This window comes from Cottoperca gobio, chromosome 17 (assembly GCF_900634415.1).
Source record: "Cottoperca gobio chromosome 17, fCotGob3.1, whole genome shotgun sequence".
NCBI lineage: Eukaryota > Metazoa > Chordata > Actinopteri > Perciformes > Bovichtidae > Cottoperca > Cottoperca gobio.
Genome location: NC_041371.1, coordinates 13,947,993 through 13,967,278, shown reverse-complemented (window position 1 = coordinate 13,967,278; position 19,286 = coordinate 13,947,993). Strand labels below are relative to the sequence as shown.

The window sequence follows — 19,286 nt, the reverse complement described above, 5'->3', positions numbered from 1 at the left end:
CTCAAAGCCTCTGCAGAGAGAAAGTCGTGCACTGCAGTGATTCATGAGAGGAAAAGGGCCGTGTTTTTATTTCTATACAGACATATCAGGCACCTGCACCGAATCCCGACTGCTGACTTTAGGGGGCTTTAACCCCACATGCTGAAGTGAAAGACTTCCGGTATATGGGAGCTGACAATAAAAATGATGGCTTGTTCAATAACCATCCTCTCCTCTATTACTCTGACATATGTCCTTTGCGTTCTGTGGTATTTTCAAGGACAAAAGTGACCCTTCACCTCTAACCCCTCAACTCTGACCCCACCCTGCTTACACCCGGGACTCGACAAATCTCATAACATCATGACCTCTTTCCTGGTGAGACACATACAAAGACACCTGCGCAGAAATATATGCACTGTGTGCATATATTTCTGTCTCCACTGATTTCATTAGCTAACTGTGTTGGTTGTTTTTTAAAATAATTTTCTCTCTGTATTAATTTTTCAGTCTCTAATAACTGATGTTCTTGGCTGTGAGGAGGCCCGAGGGACTGGCTGGTTAATAGCCATCTTTGTCATCATCTGATTATCTTCACAAGATCTTCTATCATCTTGCTGTTTAATGCTCCGAACAGAAAATATTCACTGACGCGTTCTCGGATGCAACACATTTGCAGCCCAAAAGGTAATTGCCGATCGGCAGCTTTGCTTCTTTTTCGCTTTTGTTTGCATTCAAATTTGTCCCCTGTTTAATAGACTTATTGCAGAACATTTAAAAAGGCTTCAGGGAGAGTATCGAGTGAGCCTTGCTTCAGTGAATATTTCTGCCTAGAGGAATTCTTTGAAGTAATGGTCTGCTAAGTAACTTCACTGCATTGAGCTCAATAGTTCCTCCACACTACTTACAGAAATGATTTTTCTTTTGCATGCAGCCATAGTTGAAAAATCGTCTGTACCATGCTTATTTGAAAGAGAGAAACATTCAGAAAATGCACAGGTGTCTGTGTGTGTGTATGTGCATGTGCGTTTGTGCGTGTGCGCGTGTGTGTGTGTGTGTGTGCAGCAAGAAGGATTTCCAGATTTCCAGCTCTCCTGCAATCTAATGGGTTATTTGTCATCTGCAGAGTAAAGGATTTTTAAAAGTCAAGTCAGGACTGACTCCCTCCCTATCCTTTCTCTCACCCTCTCACCCTCCCTCTCTTTCCCACTACCCCCCTGACACTCGCAATGGGAGATCGATAAGTTATTGATCAACTCTCTCTATCGCCAACCCACCAGACTAATCACCTTAACACCAGCCCAACTCTCTCTCTTCCTTTCTCTCTCCTCTTCTTCTTTCCTGTTGCTCTCTGTTCACATCCCTCGCTCTGTTGCTCTGTGTCTCACTCAGAGTAAAAGCTGCTTTTTTCCCGCATTTAAAGCTCAAAGCCGGCTTGATGAGTGTTTCCCCCTTTGAAGTAAACACACACACAATGTTTAAATTCTCCAAATATTAAATGCTCTTCCTTGTTTCTCCTTTTCCAGATGCCAATAATCTGCAAACTAAATATATGTGGCAGTAGGTTAGATAAAACAAGAGAATTTACCATTGTGGCAAGTGCTTTTCATCCATCTCTCATTTCTCCCACTCCTCCTCTCCTGTGCTCCTGCCTCCATCTCTCTCTGTCTGTCTTTGTTCCAGGGCAAAATCGATGGAGTGTATGAAACCAGCATATTTCTCTGCCTCCTGCTGTAGGCGACCTGAGGTAAACAGATATGGAGAAGGTGGTTTACTGTAAAGTAAATCTGTATATTTCTACTTGTCTTACTATGTTGTAGTCAATATTTTAAGCATTGGAGGCTTGGTTGGGAAACACTGAAGCTTGTGGAGCGTAAATCTCTCATGTTCATGGAGAAGTTAGAAAAGCAAAGGTGATGGAAGTGTGTTTCCATAGAGAGTGGTTTGTCTTGATTTGCCATTTCCACGATCGACTCTGACCTTCCCAGACATGAACCAGACTCACTATGGCTAACTTCAAAAAAATAAAAGTGTTGTACCCTGAAATCTCTAATTGGGCATTACAGTCTGTACAACATACGACCCTCTATTCGGATGAGAATACATCGACACTGACACACAATTTATCATTTTTTGTCAGTTGAATAAATCATAAAAAATTGATTTCAAGAAACAAAGGTTTTCCAAATCTAATCTCAAATGTTCTCAGTTGAATTCAACAGTTCAACAACCAGTTTAACTTAGAGTTTGTTCAAGAACAGCAAACTCCAGAGAGGTCACAATTGTTTTGTTTTTTCTAAGCTTTTTTCGATCTGCGACAAACGATGGCAAACGATGTCCAATGCGTCCCTTTTGGGTATAAGGTCTTCCAGTGGTAAAGCTGACTAATAATCTGTTGCTTTGCCTCTGTGTGGTGAAGATAAGAGTTTACCCTTATATTAGCCTCAAACTGCACTGAGTGATGTGATGAAAAGCAGATAATCCCTGGAGGAGAAGCCAGGTGACCTTTGACCTTTGGATATAAAATGAAGATTGAAGATGATGTTGCTCTCAATATTAAGTGGTTAAAATGACATGTGTGGGAAACTATCCTGTAATTTGTGATCTGATCCATTTATATCATATAATCTACTTTCTGAGATGTAATTGCTGAAGATAAATGGGAAATTTCAAATATTTAAATGTTGTCTCCTAGCTTGTACTTACAGACATACAGTCAACTGCAGAAACAGAATGGCTGTGTGATGCTTAGATAAACACACACACACACACACACACACACACACACACACACATACACATACACACACACACACACTCACACACAGACACACACACACACACACACACACACACACACACACACACACACATGCATACACACAGACACACACACATGCATACACACACACACACACACACACACACACACACACACGCCTCGCAGGAGAATTGATTGACTATTCTGTCTCAATACATCTCTCCTTCTGTTACTTAGCAACCGGTGCCTAAGAGGATATGGATGCTGGGGAAGTTGTACCCTGTGAATTTTCAGTTGATAAAGAGATATGATTAATGAAAATGTCACTGTCACTATGTGTTTAATTGCTGAAAAAAATGACTCAGAAATAAAAGAGGAAACATGGATCTTTGAACTTGTTTTCTCAAACTGCGTCTTGACTTAAAAATCCTCTACAGCTGCAAGAGAGTTAAAATCAATGACGAGAATATCCTAATTTAGTATTTTGGTATTTTACCAATTGAGCGAAGGGATTAAGTTGATGAGTTGTTTTAATCAATATGATGTTTTTCAGTTTTTAACCACAGCATAACATATAAAAACTAATTGTTTTTCTGTTGGTAAAAACACAACATTTAACAATCACTATTATAACCAGCATTAACATCTTATGTGCATTTTTATTCTTTCATAATAACAGAAATGTAAGAATATTCCTTTTATATTCTCTATGAAATTGATTAATTTCCTTTTTGCTCTGAGTTTTTAGATTTTAAAAGGGTGGCTTGTATGTTTTTCATTTTGAAAAAGATGATAATAGATAGAATAGTTTCTCACTTTGTATTCACACACTACTTTGTCTACAAAAATAAACTATCACAACTGAAGCAGTGTTGGGAAAATACCCAGACTACGGCAATGCAAATGTCCACATCACAACATTCGGATGCTGTTTTATAAATCTATAATATCTTATTTATCAGGTTCTATACGAAACACTCAAGATTGTATTGTTTTTGTTAATGATGCACTCGCTGCAGTAAAAGTCAAGGTTGATTTATCTTTTACTAAAACAAGAACTGTCTCATGTGCTGGAATGATTCTAATGAGCTTTCAAAAAACTGAATTTCACTTTAATGCAATTAAACTTCACATTACTTCCACTATACATGAAAATAATCTCACATTGACTGACAGTAATGTATCCAAAATGTAGGAAGTTTTGATAAAAACAAAAACAAAAGTCGCAGACTGCTTTTCTACCACAGAATCTAAATATTATTGAGGTGATAAAAGCCAATGTGGAAAAATACTTTTTTTTACTACTTCTTTTTATGGTCTACGATATAAAGTGTTATAATGTTCAGACAGTGTGCAGAACAGGACTTTTCTTATACTGTTAATGTTTCCACTTGAAACCAAACATATGCACTTTCCCACCATCATGTACAGTATAAGTTACTTTTTTTTGCATCAATATCCCTTTTTAGTCTTGATTTAGTCAGTTTACAGAGAGACAAAAAAACTCAATATGTTTTGTTATTCTTTTTGTAAAACAAGTAATCAATTCCATATGTTAAGTTAGCAGCAGATAGCAGAGAAGTTTTGTCATTTACTTTATTTGCACATAAATAAGCTGCACTGTCTTCTAATGATGCATGCAGTGCACTTCAGCACATTTTGACGACCAAGAGGAAACATCTTAAATGTTTTTGAATGATATGTTAGATTAGATTTTTTGCCGCAACTCTCCAGTGTCTCTCTGTAAAATGAACACGTGGTGTATTTTGCTGACAGGGTGATTAATACTAAATAGTACAGAAATCACAAACATATATATATATATATATATATATGGTGTATTATAGGGAAGATGTACAGATCATTCTGCCGGGATTATCTAAACAAATAAATAAATTATACATACACTGTTATATTAAATTATGTCACACTCGAATCTCATCTCGAGTCAAATGTTACATTTAATCTACATTTTACATTTACGCACGCGCGTGTTATCGTAAAAAGAGAGGTGCAGAGAAATGTGTTAAGCCCAATGCAAAATAATACACTCGTATGGTATGTTGTTTTACTGTAACATATACTGACGAAGAATAAAACAATGTTTCGACTAAATAAATAAGAGGAATGTTTTGTTTTCATTCTCATCATCGACATATCATGTTGCCTGTGAACCACGTCAGTCTAAGAAGCTAAATTACAGGCCCACACGGACATCATTATTAACCTTATCGAAAGGAGGAGGAAACATAAGGTTTTAATGGCCCTTTACTTAATAAGATAATACAACAATATAGCGGACATTTATTCCGACATATTCCTAGTGCCAGTTATTCATGTGCTACAGGTCAACGCCTAACCACTGAAACGATCTCACACAAATGCCTCTGTGTTTAGGAAACAACGCCGAGCGAGATTGAAGTGATCGATGATCAATTTATCGAACCATGCGATCAATTTCAGAACTTTAGGGGAAACAGCTTAACCACACGGAGCTTTATGATATCCAGGAATAACAGTTAGTATCGATAGACGTTCCCGGTTAAATAAAAAGGCAATGCTTAGTAAGAATTATTTTGACCCCGTGCATTTATATATATATACAGTATATATATATATAGAGGCCCTATTTTTGAAAATCAGGCAAATAAAAGTAGAAGAGCTGCATTAAGCTTTGGCTCAATCTTTTTAGGGGTTTATTTTTGGTTGTAGGAACAGAGGCCTGTAGCTCACACACGTTTGCTCAAAACAGTGTGTGTGTGTGTGTGTGTGTGTGTGTGTGTGTGTGTGTGTGTGTGTGTGTGTGTGTGTGTGTGTGTGTGTGTGTGCGTGTGTGTGTGTGTGTGTGTGTGCGTTTCTGGTTAGTTATGTTACTTAATTCTTAAAAAATGAAGAAGCATTACAAAAAGCCTATTGAAAAATATATTTTTTATTTAGGCTATATGTTTATTTTCTTGTATTTGAAAAATAGAAAACAATTCTGGAGTATAGTTCCACATACAATAGCAAATATTAATTAATTAAAATTATTGACTGTAAATTGTAAAACTTTTCTAAAAAGCTCTATTTAGCTTTATTTAGTTGGTTACTTTGGCTGACCATTGTCATTGTCTTTCTGAGAATATTATGTCCTGTTAATATTTAATGAACAAACTTAATAATACAGATGGAAATAAATATAAATATCGTTCTTTTCGCTAGTAATTTCTTAATTTGTCCTGTGCAGCAAACTAAATCACTAAGAACAATTTAAAACAAAAATCATTAAAGAGACGGTTGACGAAACAAATTGGCACAACTGCCTCTCAAATATCCTTACTAAACTGTCCACGGCTTTGTTACACACAAACACACACACGGACAGTCAGATAAAACGGACAGCACCAGCATATCGGCCGTGGCTGAAGAAGCGGATGGCTACTCGCATCAAATCACGGCACCGAGCCCGGTGCAGATATCTGATCCTCGAGCTGACCGAGAGTTCATTTATTTCTGTTAGTGAGCAGAGAGATTAGACAGCTAACACACTGAAGATCTGACTGTCTGCCAAATAAATACAACATTAAGTGTGGATTAAACAATACAACATAACTAATAAAAAAATATAGGCTTTTAATATTGTTATTTTTATAATAATAGTCATATAATTATATTAGTATGACTATTCTTATAGTTGTTCTTCTTTTTCTTCTTCTTCTTCTTATCATTATTATCATTATATTCTGAAATGGCATTGTTAAAAAGTTATTTAGGCCTACATTTTAGTTACGTTACACTGCCACATTGTTAAAGTAGCCTATTGATTTAACATAAAATCACAAGTGACCCATCTGCCTCACAAGTCAAGTGGATATTCCTTATTTATTTAAGTTAAGATAAGCCCCCCACTGTTATAAATTATATTTAATCTAAAACTAAGGTCTTGGTCTGTTAAAGGTTCACTTTTCTTTTGGTTCTGGCCATTTTTAATTTGTTGTAGAACAAATATAATAATGTGAACAGGCTGTATAATATTATTTCGTATTGAGACAATTGTTTTATGCAGATAACATCCCGTACTGAACTTCGTCTCTGGACTTGGTGAACTTCGCACAAACCAAACCAGCGTGCTGTCCTCTCATTGGTCTGCAGCGTTGGGATCCTAACTCACTTTGTGACCTCCTTCACCCCCTCACAACCCCCCTCACCGGCCTGCGCCACGTCATTAATCTCTGTCAATCAATACTTCGATCAGGTTTATCACTAAGCGCATAAATGCAAAACCATACAGTCCGTGGGAAAACAAAGTTTATCTGTAAGGAACTCCTGTGTCCGGAAACTGTAATGACTGTATTTTACACATATTTCATATCGGGCCATCACCTGTCTGAATGTCATGTGTGTACAGGTACACACGAGCTATACACGCATGCACACACCCGCATAAAAACGTCAGAGGCACTTTTTGACATATTTACAACTTCTCAAAATTAAATTATACGCATGATCATATAAAACTGTGAGATACCCGGTGTGAGACATTCTGTTTTCACTGGACGGGTTTTCAGCCAAGTGAGGAAGACTATTAAGAAAAATCTGCTCGTACCCGCCCCACATTTTAAATACACAGAGGCGCGCTCCCATCTCTCTGACACGCGGCTCAGCCTGCTCATAGTGGAAGCGCTGTTGGACCAGAGATGAGATATAGCCCTGGAGAGCTCCCATCCACATGAATGCATAAAGCGCCACGGCGCTGCGGAGACGCTCGGTTCTGTACTGTCCTCGGAACATCAGAACTTATCTGCTCCACGCAGGATTGATCGGAGAGCTTTCGTCAATGGATTGGCAGTCAAACGGTTTGGTCATTTTATCGCTCCAGGAGGGCTAGGGGGAAAGAGAGAGCGCGCGTCCCTGAGTGAGCGGGAGAATCAGGAGCGAGAGACAGGGGGAGAGGGTGGGGAGGGTGGGACCAGGGAACATATATCCTTTCAGCTATGGAGCTCACCATGGAGAACCTTCATAGCATTCCTCGCACTCCCAGGCGGGAGACCTCATGAGCTCTCCGCACGCACGGCCGTCACAGTCCTCCAGCTCCGCTCCCCGGAATCTGGTGTCACACGGTCCCGGCGCGCGGTCAGCCATGGTCTCTGGCATGGCCTCGCTCCTGGAGGGCTCTGGTGGGGACTACCGGACAGACCCGTCTTCGCTGTCTGGACACCTGCACCCGTCCATCAGCATGTGCGAGACCGGGATGAGCCTTAGTAATACGTACACCACCCTGACCCCTCTGCAGCATCTACCTCCGATATCCACCGTCTCGGATAAGTTTCACCACCCACACTCACACCACCACGCTGCCGCCCATCAACGACTCTCCGCCGGGAATGTCAGCGGCAGCTTTACGCTGATGCGGGACGACCACCGGGGGCTCGCCTCCATGGGCAATCTTTACAGTCACTACCCCAAAGAGATGTCCGTGTCCGGTATGGGTCACGGCTCACTCTCCCCGCTGTCCAGCGGGCTGGGTTCTTTGCACAACTCCCAGCAGCCGCTGTCAGCCTATGGTCCGAGCGCGCACCTCTCCAACGACGCCAAGATGCTCTCTCCGGTGTCAGGGTTTGAGTCCCACGCCTCCATGCTGTCCCGAAGTGACCAAGAGCACCTGGCCAGGAGTTTAGGGGGACACGGTCACGGTATGATCTCCAACCTTAACGGCATGCACCACCACCCGCACAGTCACCTCCACTCACAGGCGAATGGTGCGGTAATGCTGGGGGACCGTGAGAGGCACGGCCACGGAGCCGGGCAGGGAGTAGCAGGATCAGGCATGCAGGCAGAGGAAATCAACACAAAGGAGGTGGCTCAGCGGATAACAGCCGAGTTAAAGCGGTACTCCATTCCGCAGGCCATATTCGCCCAGAGGATCTTGAGCCGGTCGCAGGGAACACTCTCAGACCTGCTAAGGAACCCCAAACCCTGGGGTAAACTGAAGTCAGGCCGAGAGACCTTCAGGAGGATGTGGAAGTGGCTGCAGGAGCCCGAGTTTCAACGGATGTCGGCTCTCCGGCTGGCCGGTAAGTAACTGTGCTTTCAGTATTAGTATTTCACATTAAAACTGATTAATCTGAAGTAACAGCCCGGCCACCTTCCACCAAGTTATTAACAGGCACACTAAAGTGCGCAGGCCTAAAAGATTCAGCACCACAGACAGTTCAAGCGACTAAAACAAAGCTCGCAGAGGCACAGCCGCTTCACAACTACAATCAACTCTATCTTTATTTCCTAAAACCTGAAACAAATATAGTCTAGTATTGTAGTGAATGTTGAGCTCTATAAACAATAGTAATGTTTGTTTTTGGGCGTGTACATTTGCGTTTACGCGGGCTGTTGTATACTTCATTTGCAGATCTATATTTTTGATCGGCATATAGCAAATCGCCATTGATTCACAATAAACCTCGAAATAGTTGCCCTCCCCTGACGCATTTTTATTCTCCCTCTCTGTGTCTGACTATAAACACACAGCGGTGGTGGTGGTGGGGTTACTGGGACAACTAGTTGCGCAGGAGAAGCGGGGTGACCCCAGGCTGCCTGATCAATACGCCAGTTCCCACTCTCCCTTTTAAATGTGGCACACGGATCAATACTCGTATCGGAGCTGAAAGTCGCAATAACCGCACGGTCTCTCTGGCTTGAGTAGCTGTAGTAAAAGCTCTAAATTTAGAACATAGACAGGTATGATGGCTGGTGTGAGACGATTCTTCCACAGTGGAGTCAGATGAGCAACCATGAACTTCAGCATGAAAAACCTATAAAAACGGAATATACTTTTCCCGCACCCAGGACACAATTCATATAATTACAGATGTAAAACTTTAAAAACCTTTTTAAAATATGGCTTATACTATTGAAAGTCTGCCTCCAAATCTATTTCAAGGCAACCATAAGCTTAAACTGTTCTGATGAAATATTGATTGCAACTGGGATGGGGATTGCTAACAGCAGGGACCAGTAGGCCTAAAGATAAGAACATACAGAGCATCGAGAGTTTGTGATACTGACGAACACAAAGGACGATAACATTAATGGGAATTCTGCCTCATTTTGCCTGTAAATAGCACCTTGTGTGATTATGCCACTGTTGGTTTCAATAACTCCAGATATCCAGTATCTGTATTACTGTAAAATGCATCACAGTTATACCATTGATATCCTTCTTTACGGTTAATGGACAACAACATTAGATTTAGTAGAATAAGTATAGTGTCTTTTAATAAGAGATAAGACTACAGAGTACCTATTATAAAAAAGTATAAAATCTGCTTTGGTACTTTTTGACACTGATGAACCAACAAACATCATTGCATATTTTCTATTAGCATGAATGATAAATAATAAGATAGATAGATAGATAGATAGATAGATAGATAGATAGATAGATAGATAGATAGATAGATAGAGATAGATAGATAGATAGATAGATAGATAGAGAGATAGATAGATAGAGATAGATAGATAGATAGATAGATAGATAGATAGATAGATAGATAGAGAGATAGATAGATAGATAGATAGATAGATAGATAGATAGATAGATAGATAGATAGATAGATAGATAGATAGATAGATAGATAGATAGATAGATAGATAGATAGATAGATAGATAGATAGATAGATAGATAGATAGATAGATAAATAGATAAATAGATGAGGATTAGTAGCTGAGGCTGTGAGTGTCATTAATAGTGTAGTTCTGTCCTTTCAGTGTTTGCCTGGCTTTGCACATAGGAGATCAATAAGGCCGTTTCCCCTTCCCAACCCCCTTCTCTCCCACTCCCTGGTGCTCTCCCTCTCTGTTTTTCTTTCTCTCTCTCGGTCTCTCTCTCCCTCTCTGCAGCATATGACAATAATATCGCTTATCTTTCACTGGTTAACCTGGCAACAGGCAGGCAGGTTGTTTGGCTTCAGGAGATCTGCAGCCACAGAACAAAACAAAACAAAAAAATCATTGACTGGACTGGAGGTGGAGGATGAATGAGAGCAGTTTCATAAAGTCAAACAATGCACACAGCCATTTTCCACTCTCCCTGCTCTCCCGTCTTGTAATACCCATCAAACTTGCTTGTGGCATGAAAGATTAATATCAGTAGGCTGTTTCTCATATTTTTAGAAGAATCTGAATTGAATAAATTGGGATGTATAAAACTTCATTCGGCCCGGATTAAGTGCAAAAGCGAGAAAAGCAAAACTGACATATGAAAAAAAAGAGCCGGGAGATGCCATTGATTGAGTAAGGGCAGGCAGGTTTGGGCTTTGTGTGAACAGCCAGATAGAGGCAGGGTAGTGAAAGGATCAATACCGACCTTAATAATTGATAAGTATAAGGGAGACGGAGGGGAGAGGGGAAGAAAGAGAGGCAGAGAGCGGTGGTGTTAATGCTTGTAACAGCATCTTCTAGGTAAGCAAAGTCAAATCTGTGGTTAACAGCTGAGGACCACACACCTAAACACCACAACAGAGAGTGTGTAAGTGGTTTTGAAGAATGCTGTTAACTCCCCAAAACATCCTGTGTAAAATATCAACAGCACAGATCTGACACCAACAAGGATGGTGTACACTTCCAGTGCTGAAAAAAACATACATTTATGAGGCTGGAAAAGAAGCCTCTCTGAGCATTTGTAAGAAAAGAACTGCAATATTTGTGGTGAAATCAGGGCAGGGAGGCTGGTATTTGAACACAAACATAAAAAAGAGCAGAGCTTAAGAGCCTCTTACAGTAGACAAAGAGCATCAGAGCGTCCAGTTGCCTATCGAGTCGTAGTAATGAGTGCTTTCTGCTCATGTCAGCGAATCCTCAAAGCAATCCAAGGTTGTGATGTCATTTGATTTTAAAGGTTGCAATGCTTTATGGGGTTTGTAATGCGCCTTTATGGAGGCATGCAAGCACATTTCACCCAGCGTGTGCGTGTGTAAGCGTGTGCCTTTGTGAGTGCTTCCACATATGTGTGTGTGTGTGACTGGGTTATAGAGTGTGTCTGCACTATACATTGTTCAGGCTTATCTGACTCACTCTGAATCGGTATTGATTTCCTCTCTTCTGCTCTCTTCGGCTCTCTCATTCTCTCTCTCCCACCCTGCTTTCCTCCTTCCTCCCCCTTCTTTCTCTTCTGGCTCTGTACCAGCATCAGCAAAGCAGATCCTTTGACTTTCACCCTTATTTCATTTCTGCTCTCTGGTCATCTCACTCTGTAACAGACAGAACTCATTTTGGCACACCTGAGTGAAATATTTTGACAGTCAGTATGAATGAGAGCGACTGTGTCCAGACATTACAATATCACTAACACAGTATAAATAAGCTATATATATATTAACGCACATTTTAAAGTAACCGCAAGCCAATTACTTGAAGTTACCTTTCATGACATACAACTAAATATTTGTGACCGTTATGACCACCGAGCCCCCGTTCTAATCAACCATCTCATTATTTTAACTTCATCAAACTACAAGATGCAGGGCTGCAACTCAGTTTAACAATGGATGTCTGTTATGAGATAGGTGGGAGAAATATATGATTACATCCCTCCACTGCCTATTGTTGTGTAGAAATGTCCTTAATTTCTCATGATAGATATTAACATACATATTTAAACAGGTAGAGAATAATGTTTCTGGTTTGATGCATCTCTCCAAGATCTTCATTTGTAGTAATTTAGTCATTTGGAGCACAGTCTTACTTTAGTTTGGTAAACCTTCATGAATTGCCTCATGCCAGTTTGGAACAGGCCTCCTGCTCTCACACAGCAGAAGACTGGTGTTAAAGGTGCAAATAAAACCTTTATTATCCCCAATGATAACACAAATAACCGTGTTTCAACATTAGACTCTCTGTAGTGTGTTTGTGTGTGTGTGTGAGAGAGAGATTTTGTAAATGTGTGTGTTTATAATTGCTTAGAGGTAAATCTGAGCAGAGAATTACCTCATCAGTTCTAGTTACATAATTTCCTATTTAGTCAATTTAATTTATTAAAGTGCCTGACAGGAGAAACCGAGACAGACTTCGTTTCTATTAAGTTAATCCACAATTAAATTCCACTACACTGATACCCAGCTTTTCCTAAAAAACGTTTTTCTTCATAGTCTTCAACCTCACACACTACTAATAATCCTTCAAACAATAAATATAAAACAGTGTGTTGATACTTTAGGTAAAACACTGTGATTGATTAAAACATTTCCGATAATAAAAAAATAATAAAAAAGAAAAGAAAGCTTCCTGACAATTAAAACATTTGTCACCTTGTTTTGAGGCTTAAAAAAACAGCTACTCAAAAAACAAAAATGCCGAATTTAAATCGGCCATCATCACTAATAGAAAATGTTACAGCCTTTTAGGAAATGTTTCTCAGCGCTCCTGGAAATGTTTCTGAACGCTATAGGCATTTCTCTGAACTTTCCCCTCAGGGGCTCGTTTTTAGTTTCGTTTGCACCGAGAACTCGTTTTAGGCACTTTAGCAGCAAATGTCTACGCCTGTGCTCTCTGGATTCAATTGGCCAATTTATTCTGAGTTGTTTTGGAGTAAATAAAGTACACCATTTAGTTAGGGGGGAAAGGAGAGGCACTAAACACGGTTTATAGACTTCAAGCCGATATCTGATAGGCTGTAAAGCTGCCGATCACTCGTCTCAACTGGACAACACAGGCTTTACATTGACAAATAAACGAAAGCTTTCAAATAATCCAATTCTAATCAATCGAGAGTATATTTTTTTTTGGACGGTTTGGTTTGTTTTCACCGCTACTATGTGTTAATGCGGTGGGTTGATGGCGTCTTCCTTTTCCCAGCAATGAATAGGCCTATAATATGATCAATATAATCAATAACTGTACATCTGAGAGGTGTAACAGAGAGTGATTGACGCCAAACTGTTTCTCGCCTGCAGTAGTCCGTCCAGGGCGGGAGAGGGCCCGTCTCACCGGACACAAAGCCCGGTCTCATCCGTCCGTCCAGGCGCCGACTAGCAGCAGCACGGTGCGGTTAGTTCACCGTCTGCCCCCCTCATGCCCCATCACGCACGCACACACACACACACACACACACACACACACACACACACACACACACACACACACACACACACACACACACACACACACACACACACACACACACACATAATGTTTGTTAAGTAAAGAAACACATAACCTAGTGCACTCCTACAACTATAAAGTAATTGATTTTCATTTATACTGGTGGTTCTCTGCCTTTGGAGGATGACAGTCATATCAAACAAGCTTTTTCATTTCATCACATCACAGGATACAGATATACAGATAGATAGATGGCCTTTTAACTGTGACTCACATCTACTTATTGGCTTTCATCTCTGTTTAATTGCACCGTGATACCTTGAGGACGTAGCTGTCATCTGAGAATATCATGTTACACCACATTCAACATTTCAAAACACACCAGGCAGTGTTTTCAGACAAAATCCTATTGTTAGCGTGGATCAGTCAACCTGTAACACATCTAATATATTGTGCTTTTTAATCACTGACTGTCCTATATTGGAGGACATTTAAAGTCCCCCACCATTGAAAAATGTGTTTTCTGATTGCTACTTCACTTGGATGTTTGAGCATCACTGTGCAGAATGATACATGTGCAGAGTTTGACACATGTTTGTCTGTGTTCACCTGAGCCAATCGTCGGTCAATATGCAATTTATACAAGCGTGATTTAGACCCTTCCTGTTCACATAAAGTTCAAATTGACTTTTCAGCGAAGTAGGAGACAACTTGTGTCTGATAGCTAAACTTTTGAAATGAAAATTATTTGCATATTCATAGATTTTTCTGTGAAGGAGATATAGTAGATTTTAAGAGTTCTTAATGGGATAATTTGACTTATTTTGTGGGAAAACATATCTGACTATTTGTATATTTATATGTCTTGAAACACGTCTGCATGGGGATCTTTAAAGAAATTGTCTGAATATGATAGATTGGTGTTCAATCTAGTGATTTTCATCCAGCTTGCTCTTAGCTGTAGCTTTCTACCGAGCTATCACATGTCCTGCAATACAACAGACACAAGTCAACCATCATCCAAACTGCTCTTCCCATCTTCATGTATAAGTGCACAGTCTTATGGCAAAGTAGAAAACAGCAGCCACTTAGTGATAAAGCAGAGCGGCTCTTACTGTAAAGGAGGCATGAGTACAACTTAACATGCTGCACATCCAGGGATTTAATCTTTGGATCAGCAAGAGGTTGACATTAAGCAAAGTAGCTTATAGCATCATTGACACCAGGACAAATAAAAAAGACGACACAAGCAAGTGCTACTTGAGACTGCTGAACGTCACCGCTTGTCTCTTCAGAAAAGCCCATTTGGTAATGAGGCAACTGAAGATAACCTACAACGCTGTGGTTCTGGTCTCAAGAGAGGACGTTTTAATGAGCTGCTCCCTCTTCACCCTCCCTGTGGTCCTATTCATTGCTGTGGACGGGGATGTTCAGGGGTCTCATTTGAAATGGATCTATTGATTATCTGAAATATGTATTGACCCGGCCCAGGCCTAACTCCTTGATTTCACTTGTGTTGCTCTGCAGGCCTCAGAGCTGCAGAGTTGAGCTGATGGAGGAGACCCAGAGTGGTGTTGGCATTGTAAAATGGCCGGTAGCACAAGTTGTTCGAAAACAGGCATTACATATTAAATTATCACTATATTAGCACTAGCATTCAGTCATTACATTAGGGAGTATTGAGTTTGGTTTGAGACAGCACTTAGAGAGCCGCGAGGAGATTCTGGCATGGCTGGGCCTGAACCAATTGAATAAACGTTCCGTGAAATGGTTCTGAAGTGCGGATCAATCAATATGGGGGCTATCAATCTGAGGGCAAATTAAAACAATTGAGAAAAACAACAAGAGGGAATCAGTTGAAGAAGTCCAGAAGGTATCTGTGGAGGCTCTGATGCAGGGACAAACATATAACCTCCACTCTGTTCAGGAAAATATCTTAATTATGCTTTGCTTGCAGTAACAAAGCATGAACAATGGCAATTCAAACACATGCACGCTCACACACGGGCATGCATACACATGTGCACATTCATATTGATCCCCCCCCCCCCCCCCCACAGTCAAATCAGTTTACTGCTGTTGTCTAAACCTGCTGTAAAGTCATCAATCATTTGAATACACCACCTCCACACTGCAGCCAGCTCTCCCTCCTTTTCTCCCCCTCACCCCTTCCTCTCCCACACATGTGCACAAACACCTCAACACTGGGATGAATTCCTCACTTTTCTTTCTTTCAAGCCAGCAGACCACATGCCTTTATAGAAATAATAATAATAATAATAATAATAATAATAATAATAATAATAATAATAATAATAATAATAATAATAATAATAATAATAATAATAATAAGTGACGTATTATGATGAGAGACATTCCATTGTCCTCCTGCAGAGCTCTCAGACTGGATGACTGCCACTCTTTTCTGCCACATCTCCTTTGTTCTTCCACAGATAAACAATTTCTTCTCCATCTGTCTGTCACTAAGCGCGCGCGCTCCCAGGGTATACTCCCCAATGCGAGGCAGTGCACGTGCCACACGCACACGCACACACACACACACACACACACACACACACACACTCCCACCCACCCACACACATACATACACACCCACACACGCGCACACACACACACACACCTCGGTCTCGCGGATCGATGGGGATCGATCGGGTGGGGAAGGGAGCCCTGATTACTGGACCACGTGTTAAGGAGAAAACCGCGGAAAATCGATCATTGCAGCTTTTTAGGGCAGCAGAACAGAACAGACTCCCTTCAGTCTCCACAGCTACAGCCGAGCCTACTGACGGTGCAGCCAGGCACGGCACACCGCCTCTTTGTCAGCATTTTACATCACGCTCCTCCAGTTTCAACAAGACACACAATGAAAACTATTTATCTACTAAAACCTCTTGTTTCTTAAGAGAACTGTATAATTAGACCAAGAGAATCAAACGAAACCTAATTGTTCTCACAGAATAACAACATTTAACTCGTCATCTTCCCACTTTTAGCCAATTAACTTTTAAGGACTTTATACAGTGTTTTTTCACGTTGTAGCCCATCATCCACACACTCACTGTACAGCCCACTTTACATTACTGATGACCATTTCCAAGCCTTCTGTAAGTTTTCAGATTGATTTCCTATCCTCCCGGCAGCCACTGGTTTCAGTTCATTGCACTGCACTTTGGAAAATCAACTTGTAGAGATTTGAAACTTGCTTGAAGTAGAGAATCCATCCCAATGAACAATTAGTCTCATTGATATTTGTTTTTTTATGTTATTGTCATGTTCTACTGCAGATGTTAGCAGGAACCATTAAAAACTATTTCCATTGTCTAGCATTTTTGTTTTGTTTTTGTTTATTCATACATATATGTACACTATAAGTTATAATTTGCAAGGGAGTGTGAAGGAGAATTTCCTAAATACACTCCAGGAGCTTAACAAGTTGCATTAAATACAGTAGACGTAGTTTAGCAAAGTACTTGAGAACAATGCATCCCATAAACACACATCTATTACAGAAATTGTTAGACATCTGGGTGTTGATACTCAGCTGCAGGAAAGTATGATTTGCATCCACAAGCTATATTATAGCCTATAGATATAAAGAAGTCCAGGCTACATGTTCGTCGTTTGTTTCTTAACGAGTCTCAAATCTCGGAGTGTTCTTGAACACACCAGCAGTAAGAGTTTTCAGAAAGTAGACTCCCACAACAATTATAATTTGACTTTGACAAGAACATTAAGACAATCTATGCTGTCAAGCAAGTTTCAGATCTCTTCAAGTTGATTGTCATACCACAATGAAATAAGTGGGAAAGGTCTGCGTGGAAGGTAAGAAATCAATTTAAAAACGTTTAGTGTACTTTGGCAAATAACAATAATATAAGATATACAACATTTTAAAGGCTGGAACTTGCAAAAGCCACGGTAATGGCCATTAAACGATCCCAAGGGTGGTCTGGTACTCCGTTTGGAAAGCATTGATATAGGCGAGATTGAACGTCTTTTTGAAGTTGTACCGTGATCAGATGTCTCAGTTTTTACTCTGAGAATCTGAAAGTCAGAGAGACGTTTTAATTTGGTCTTTTTGCACTCGCCAGTGTCGACTTACTGACTTATTGCTTTCCTTTCTGCTTTTCCATTCTCTCTTCTGTAGCCGGCACCCTCCTGTTACCCTCCCTGTGTTACATACACATGTTACTGTTCATTTAAACTCTTTCAAACTTGTTCTTTGCAACCTGTATCATATGGTCATGATGTATATTTACATTTTAACAGTGAGCAAAACACATTCAACTGATATATATATATATATTACAACTCGTATTGCACTGAAACATAAGTGCATGCACACAAACTGCTGCATTGGTCCATTTTTAACCGTTTGTTTTCACCATCTAATTTTCCCTTTTTAATTGTTAGTCTTTACTTATTTGGCACTCCCCTTTATGTCATCATTACTAGTCTAAAGCATCCCACCCTTATCTTGTAGCCATATGTTGCATTATTTGTTAGTTCCCATTCAATTCTGTATTCAGTAACTTTAAAGGACCGGAGAATATTTTCAATGGAAATAAAACATATTTATCTCTCCTCCCCTGTGTCCCTAACCTTCCTCTCTCCAGCATGTAAACGTAAGGAGGAGGACCGAGGACGAGAACGCAACCAGGTGCCAAAGAAGCAGCGACTGGTCTTCACCGACCTGCAGCGTCGCACCTTGGTAGCCTATCTTCAGAGAGAACCGCCGCCCCTCCAAGGAGATGCAGATCACCATCTCCCAGCAGCTTGGCCTGGAGCTGTCCACCGTCTCCAACTTCTTCATGAACGCACGCCGCCGCTCTACGGACCGCTGGGACACAGAGGAGCACAGTCACGGGGTGCGCGGCCACGTGCACACTCCTCATGGAAACAGCAACAACAACAACAACAACAACAACTCCTCACCGATCCAACCCGGTACCTCCTCTGCAGCGACTTTCTCCAAGGCCTGACGGTGGCAGGACGGATGGTTGAACAGATGCATGGAGGATGGAGGGGGGGAAGTTTTTCACTAAAGCACTCAAGTCCTGCAGAGCTACAGGGTGTGTAGCTTCTGACCACTCATCTGATTCATCTGCACATAGTGCTGATGGCTTGTGCAGATGAATCAGATCTTCTCAACGTGTTTTCTTTTTAATCTGAATGTTACTCTTAGGGGGTAAACATGCATTTTATAATTGTGGCTCTTCAAACCAAAAAATTAATAGCTTTAAGAGAGTCAAATGATCACATGTGGCTCTTTGTAAATCCACCTGATTACCAAAGAAAATCTACACTAAAACCACACTGTGGGTCTGTGTTGAAGCCTTGAAAAGGACATGTTTTGCTTAAGGAACCTCTGCTGGTTGTCAGGATGTAAACACACCAAAGAATCACTCATGACAGGTAAACAGATAGCTTTAAGAGTAAACCTCAAGCAAC

The 19,286-nt window shown here is 40.7% G+C and overlaps 1 protein-coding gene across 1 annotated transcript; it reads left to right on the top strand.

Annotated features, from left to right (window-relative positions):
• Positions 1-7,713: 7,713 nt before the first annotated feature.
• On the top strand, positions 7,714-18,817 carry LOC115022809 (hepatocyte nuclear factor 6). Its single transcript, XM_075074150.1, is given in 4 exon segments — positions 7,714-7,741; positions 7,744-8,793; positions 18,452-18,552; positions 18,554-18,817. Coding segments are annotated over 4 exon segments (1,443 nt in total).
• Positions 18,818-19,286: the final 469 nt, after the last annotated feature.